The 7,705-nt window shown below is 33.2% G+C and overlaps 1 protein-coding gene across 1 annotated transcript; it reads right to left on the reverse strand.

Annotated features, from left to right (window-relative positions):
• Positions 1–1,678: 1,678 nt before the first annotated feature.
• LOC149263867 (endoglucanase 20-like) lies at positions 1,679–5,013 on the reverse strand. Its single transcript, XM_089391533.1, has 7 exons — positions 4,792–5,013; positions 4,265–4,678; positions 3,501–3,578; positions 3,202–3,354; positions 2,677–2,785; positions 2,150–2,316; positions 1,679–2,011 (listed from the first exon to the last, which is right to left on the reverse strand). The coding sequence occupies exons 1-7, from the start codon at positions 5,011–5,013 to the stop codon at positions 1,679–1,681; spliced, it is 1,476 nt and encodes a 491-aa protein (XP_089247659.1).
• Positions 5,014–7,705: the final 2,692 nt, after the last annotated feature.

Here is a 7,705-nt window from a genome sequence, read left to right on the forward strand (position 1 = left end):
TTCGTTAGTTCCAACAACTTAATTCATGGTATTAGAAGTTAAATGAGGGTTGGGTCAAACTGCCACATTGTAATTAATTGTTTCTTGGATTGTCGGGAAAGTCAGTCCTATAGTGAACCTTCTTATGACATTGATATCATTCTATCTTGAACATGTCAACTTTCTTCCTTGGTCTTGTTGATTTCTTTCCTTAATGTTGAAAAATGTAAGCATTCGAAATATCTTCAGAATTGGAAACTAATAGGACCCTTAATTCTTCCTGAGTGTAGTCAATCCATAGTTATTCAAAAGTAGGAATTTCCTTCCAACTATTAAGTGCTTGATTCAGCCTCCCATATCTTCAAAGTGTCTTCTAACAACTTCATCTATGTATCAACTTCCAGCATCAACAAAACTTGTAATACTTTGATCTCCCAAAATAGGGCACGAAAAAGAGAGAGAGGGGCACAAAAATTTCGTTTTCTTCTCTTTAGAAAAGATTGAATGTTTAGAGATACATGGATGTAAGTATATAAAATTTTATATTTTATTAATATTTATTTTTTAATCAAATTATATATATATATAATTTATCTTTTTCCGCATTATCTATTTTGCTTAAAAGATTTAATCCAAGTCAAAAAAATCATGTAGGTTTCAATCATATTACTTTCAATTCATTGAAAATTTTATTTAAAATTTTATTTAAAATATTTAAGTTGAAAACATATGTATATCAAAAGGACGAATATATATATTTAAAACTATTTTTACTTACAATAAAAACAACTTCTTTTAAAATATTTTAAAAAGAAACTATACAAACCCTAAGTGATTAGAGACTTTCATAGTTATTCATATTGTTGTTGAAGATTTCCATAATAAAAACGCGTAATATATTTTATCCATTTTATTTAGGAAATATCCAATAAGAAAACAAACCATTTTTATTCTGTTGTGTCAATTCACATAATAATTGTGAATTAGTCTTACATATATGGTAATTTGAAAAACCACTTTTTATTATTCATTTAGTTTTTTTTATCACTCACATTTCTACAACATATTTAAAATATTACTTGAGATAGTTACTATTGAGAGTGAAAACATTACATATTCAATAATTTAGTAAATAATTTTTAAACTATTAATTTACTTTATTATATGTTTGATATTTATTTAAAAATGTATCATCCACTTATCAAATTACAACATTACTATATTTAAACTAAACAACCCATACTAAAACCTGTATCACATAAATACAACATTACTATATTTAAACTAAGCAACCCATCCTAAAACCTGTATCACCTTGTTTCTTTTATGAATGGTATTTTACATTTTAATTGGTTTTTAACAGTTGGTTAGTAAGGTAAAAAAGTAAGTTTTCATTCGTGAAAATTGAGTTTGTTATTTTTACAAATAAATATGGAAAAGGAGATGGAAATAAATAAAATACTGGTGATATATTTCTCGAATATACTTTTAAAAATAAATGAATATCTGCATAGACAACTGGTTGCACAGTGGAAACTGGTGGGCTTATGTGTCATCACAACTCAAACTCTGCCCCAATCCAACGTGTGTAGATTAGTAGGCATTATAAGAAATACTTGTAGAGCAGTGGATACAAAGATAGGGAGCCCTAATCAAAGACCAAACAAGCAGGCAAGCTACGCAATCTCATTTTGCTTTGTCACCACGCGTCCCAGCGGACGAGGCCGGCAAGGGCGCCAACCATCCCAGCATTCATGTATGTCGTCGGCTCCAGATGTTTGTAATCAGATACCGCGTCAGTGAATTGATCATTTGAATCAGGTCCTCCCACCACAGCGCCCACATGAATGTTTCGATTCTGTAAATTGGCGTCGTAAAATTTACTCATTCCTTCTTTGCACAATATCTTCTGAGGCTGTACATGAATAGATGGAAGGGAAGCACCTCGATGATGAAGACGCTCGGGAAATTTCGGTCCAAAGCCCACCATATAAGAAATCTTCAATGGGTTGTTGCCGAGTATATAGTCCACCTGATCAAGCCCATATATTCAAACCAGTCAGATCTTGAAAGCTGGTTTCATAATTATATTTGATGTCATGAAGCTCCAGTGACATCCTTAGGTGGATTGTAGATTCCAAGATTAAGTTCAGAAATCTAATCTATTTACCTGTGTTTTTGCAAAGCTTTTAATATCTGAAGGTGAAACTGGAACACTGCCACACTGTATTGAAGAAATCCTTGCGTCTCCAAGTATCTCTGAGTATATTAGGAGTACTTGTGAAGCCACAGTCACGTACTGTAAGTTGTTATTGTCTCTTACAAACAAAAGCCCACCTGCAAATTTCATATTATTAGTTTGCAAGGAAGGCCAAAGAAGAATGATCTAAGGAAGTATACAATTTCAACTCTGCTAATTCCTCTAAATTGCAAAGCATTGAAGTATTCAAGTTTTAAGGCATGTAAGTTTCTAAAGTTCCACATAACTTTAATATTATTATTTCAACATATGCATTGTGTCAATTTGTAGGAAATATTCACAATAAACTTTTGTTTTGGAAATTTGTAAAAAATATTGAAGTATTGAATGTTATATGCACATTTACACAATTTATATAAAAATATAGTAATATTACAATTTCAATTACTCAACTATACTTTGCTTTAAAAATATTTTATTGGTTTGCATGGTTAAACCTGGAGTCGTTCGAATCTGCACTGTGCTACTTTTGGGCAGTAAGGCGCACACAAAGGAATCTGCCTCTGTTTTAAATTTCTGCAACGACTTCGCTCCAGATAGATATTCCTGTGCATCAAAACGGTTTGTTATATGAGCTAAGATATATACGTCTTACCAATTATGGGTGAAAGTGTTGTTAGCTATTTATCTAATTGAATTGGTTAAAGTTTATTATTCTATGAGCTAAGATATATACTTCTTACCAATTATGGGTGAAAGTGTTGTTAGCTACTAATTGAATTGGTTAAAGTTTATTATTCTTTTTACCATAGCAATTTTAATTTTTTTATTAAATAGATTTAGTGACACGTATGAAATTTAGATTAGTTAATTTATGTGGAAGTTTGTATCATCAAACATTAGGAAAGTGGTTGAAAACCATTGTTAATATTAAGAAAACAAAACTAAATTGGATTAAAGTATCAGTTTTTCGGTATTTAGTAACAGTGACAAAAAACCTGCATTGTATACGAACTGGTTACCTGGGCTAAGAGTATCTGGACACCTGCAAATTTGTTATCCCAACCGAATTCAGTGACTGGGGAGCTGGATCCTTGGTTATCCAACACAAATTGCAAATAAGATCGATCCCGTGTTGCCTTGTAAAGCCATGTAGCAGCCCACAGCAGTTCGTCCTGCTCAGCATTATGAAAATTATAAATATGATACATCAAGTACAGTGGGTTCATCTAATACTCAAACCTTCTGGAATTTTTTGTGCCTTCAATTTTGTTCACAGAATGGATAAAACTGGTGTATAATTGTGTGCAGGAGTACATACTTGGAAACCGGAATAGGAACAGTAGTAAGGGCAAGATGCTTGATAAGACCCACGGTATTTGTTTGCAAGTTCGAAGAGCTGCAAAAACAAGGCAACAGAAAATTAACATATATATACACCAGTCACAGAAGGAAAATAGCTAAAAATCTTTGAACTGAATTCAATACCATGTTTTCAAAATATTTTGGAATTTAAAGGATAAGAGTTAGATCCAGCCATTAAGCTGGTCCATACTATTTTGAAATTAAAAGAATCAAGTAATCTACATAAAACTATTAATCTGGCATATTTGAATTAGATTTTAATATATTTTTAAAATATCTCATTTAAATATAAATCTTAAACTGAATGAAATTTGTATTTATATGATGAAGTAATAAGTTTTTAAAATATTGTTAGATTTAAGACTTTTGTGATCCATAATGTAGATAAATGTTTTTGGTATTAATCACATTATTAAGATTTAGTTTACATTTGGAATCAATTAATGTAATTCATGTTTAATAGAAGATGAAAAAATCAATCGATCTTCAAGTTAGCATGAATGCATCATTGCCTAGAATTAATAGTTGAATAATTATAAACAATGATACATACATGTTATTTGTTCAAAGAGATTAATTGATTTTTTCACATCGTCCCAAATACTAACCCTATTAGTTAATTCCAAATATCCAACCAATCTTGATAATGTAATTTTAAAATATTTCCAAATTATACCATCGCGATAAAAAATTTCCAAAGTTACTGAAATTTGTACTCACAGCTTTTGAACGCTGAATTAATAATTTTGAGTAAGAAGGATCAAACTTCCTGAAAACAATGGCTGCAGACGACAGAGCTGCGGATGCATCGGCAGCAGGCTCGGTGCCAGGAGAAGATGGGTTGACCTGTTTCAACGTTCGAGGAGTATCCATATCTTCTGGCCGCTGCCAACATGGATGATCGGTGTCCCCATTGCCCACCTCAGTCCACAGCGTCATAGGAGATGAATGAGCCTTCACAATGAAATCCGTTCCCCAGCGAATTGCTTGGAGAGTGTTATTTAGCTCGTTACTCCGACGTAACTCGTATTGATAACGAGTAGTTGCCCAAGAAAGCAATGTCACTGTGAACGACATGGGCCATCCAAATTTTACGTTGTCTCCCGCATCGTAGTAACCCCCCGTCAGGTCCACCTGCCAGCAAAAATCATCAAAAGAGAAGCGTGAGAAAATAGAAATTTCTGATTGAGGAAGTGGGTATTTTTTTAGATTGAATTGCATTATTTGTTTTGGATTACGGCCATTACACCAGCCAGACGACCATCAGAAAGAGCAGAGTCCCCCCTCCATTTCACTCGTTGATTCAAGGGAAGTTTTCCAGAGCGCTGCCCTTCGAAGAAGAGAATGGCCTTTGAGAGTGCTTCATCGTAATTGAATTCTTCTGGCTTTTCCTGTGCGGCACTGATAAAATTTATTATTGTAATGCCGACACAAGCAAACAGTGCAATAGCCAGAGAAAGCTTCGACATTTTCTCTATTGATTACTGTTCTGCGCCACTGTCGCTATAGTTTTCCCTTGCTACTGCCCCTATTCTGCTGCACTGTGTTTTTACAGCATATGGTTTTGTTATAAATCATCCTTAATTTATATAGGTGACTATACCGAAAAATAGCTAAATTGAGAGGGCGGTCGAGAACTGAAGAGGAATAATCGGATCAGGATACGAAGAATGGCGCGATTCTCTCGTGATGAATCATGAACACGAAAAGAGGCGGAAGACATGTCGACAACTTTATCACAAATACCAAACCCATAACGTCCGCACTTTGAACGGTAGCCCGCACAAACCTTAGAATTGTTATTATTGTCAATTTTAGGGTTATTTTATGGTTCACAAGTGATATGTTTGTTGTTCTAATTTAATGCTATTTAAAAAAATTTAAAATTAAATAAAAAAATTTGTACCTATATAAATTAGTTTACATTTATTTTAAAATTGGGTTTTCTAAATATTTAGAAAGATTAAATATAGTAATGCGTATTTTTTTATTAAATTAATGTAAACCAAAATGAATGGATTCAAATTAAGAAAATTATATATTAAGAAAGTTGTTATATGAGTTTGAACAGATTTGCTATTATTAAAATTAGATGGTGCAATTATTTTTAAATAAAAAATAAATTTAATAATTTTATTATTATAATAATAATAATTGATATTTAATATTTACGGTTTTATTTTATAAATTTAAAATAATTATGTGAATGCTTTGTTGTCTTTTGTTAGTGAAGAAGGACAAATTCCTAACCTACCAATAATATAATATATACACTATTATATACATAAAAATAAATCAGGTAACATATGGAAATGTAATTGAAATATATGTATATGATGATGATGATGGTTAACCTCAGGTGAGATCAAATAATGGTCTAACGGACTTAAAGAAACAAACTATCTATTTTGATTTAAGATTTTATTCCTATGCTCAAAAAGCTTCGAGAGAAGCCTCCCGAGCTCACTATAATTTTGACATTGTAAAAGGCTAGGAAGGTCAGTATTGTAACAAAGATTGTGAAACTAAGATCTAATGTGGTTATACGCGGGGCACTCTAAGAGGAATCGGTTTTCATCCTCGATGTTCCTATTCTCACATATATGGCAGATCCTTTCCATCCATGGTGTTTTAGAAACTGCACAACGACCTGTTTCACTATGGAGCTCATGAGAATCCGTTCTAATCTTTGCCATATTAATTTTCTTCTTTGAGCTAGTTAAAATAGATAGATACCTTTGATCTTCTAGGGTGGGGTTGATGACCTTTTTATAATAACTTAATTTTCTTTTAGCCGCTAAATCTTTCTCACGCCACATTTTTTCTTTGAACTTAGAAGTAACAATATCTTTAATGTTATTTATGTTTTGCAATGCATCATTTTCATTGATCTCCCAATAGTTTAACCAGGCCCTTGTATCTTTATGCCACCCTCGATTGAGCCTTAGGTGGTTTTGGCTAGAATTTAAAGCTAGCTTAGGAAGTCTATGATCATCTATGTTACTGATTTTGTGCTTGTACAACAGAAACCTAAGCATAGCTAGGCTCTCAATAGGGGGAAGACTTGCTTCTATAAGGAGAATGGGATAGGGTGTATTACTTTTAATTTTCAGGTTATAAGTTATAAAATGCTTCTGGATTTGCTCAATATTTCTCCATGATTCTCTGGAGATGCTGCAACCCCAAACCTCACAGCCATATAAGATAACAAGAGTGACTAAAGTTTCAAAGGGGAACTTCTTTTTATCCCACATTACGAGGTTTGCTATTTTACAATTATTTTCAAGACCAAAGTAAGCTTTCCACCCCCCATTAATCCTTTTCTCAATGCTATGGTTCCAGCTGAGCTTGTGATGAATATCAATTCCTAGGTACTTGTAAGAATACACTTCCTCCAAGTTATTATTGTCATACATAAAATTAGCGTAAGTTTCCTTCTTGGATTTGATAATCATAACTTTTGTTTTGTCAGTGTTAACAGTCATACCCATGGTAGAGCATAAATCCTTAAGAAGCCTGAGTTGCTTATTAAGATCAGATGGGCACCTTGCCAAAAGAACAATATCGTCAGCATAAAGAAGAAGGATGACGACTATCCCAGCTAATATCGTGCCATCACATCCTGCTTCCTCTAAATAGCCTTCGAGCTTATCGATGTAAATGCCAAATAGGATAGGGGAGAGGGGGAAACCTTGCTTAACTCTGATGTTACACTTAATATCTTTCAACCACCCTTCATTGCTCTTTAGATTGGCAATTACATTCTCATATAACCTTATAGCGATAGCTCTCCACTCGAGAGGAACCTTTAGCTCTTCTAATCTATTCCAAAGGTTGTATCTAGGAACCATATCGAAAGCCTTTCTAAAGTCCACAAAGTAACAAAATAAATTGGATTTATCATTAAGACATTCCTCTGCAATGATCTTAAGCGTAACAAGGTGGTCTGTTGTTGAGTGGTGCCTTCTAAAACCTACTTGGCCTTTAGCCCACTTACCTTCACTTTCAAGCCATATGCTTAACTTCTTTTCCAAAATACTACCATATAACTTGGCTAAGAGAGGGTTGATCATAATTGTTCGATAATTAGAGGGGTTATTTGTATCCCCACCTTTAAAAATAGGGATAATGAGGCTCTCAGTCCAAGGTTTGGGGAACCCT

The sequence above is a fragment of the Pinus tabuliformis genome, chromosome 6 (genome assembly GCF_031772625.1).
Source record: "Pinus tabuliformis cultivar Carrire ecotype Pingquan chromosome 6, CPIR1, whole genome shotgun sequence".
NCBI classification, from domain to species: domain Eukaryota; kingdom Viridiplantae; phylum Streptophyta; class Pinopsida; order Pinales; family Pinaceae; genus Pinus; species Pinus tabuliformis.

Coding starts and splice junctions, on each gene's coding strand:
- LOC149263867 (XM_089391533.1), bottom strand. CDS start 5,013: ATGTCGAAGCTTTCTCTGGCTATTGCACTGTTTGCTTGTGTCGGCATT. Junction 3,579..4,264: donor TAATTCAGCGTTCAAAAGCT/GTGAGTACAAAT, acceptor TTGTTTTTGCAG/CTCTTCGAACTTGCAAACAA. Junction 2,317..2,676: donor GCAGATTCGAACGACTCCAG/GTTTAACCATGC, acceptor TGAAATTTGCAG/GTGGGCTTTTGTTTGTAAGA.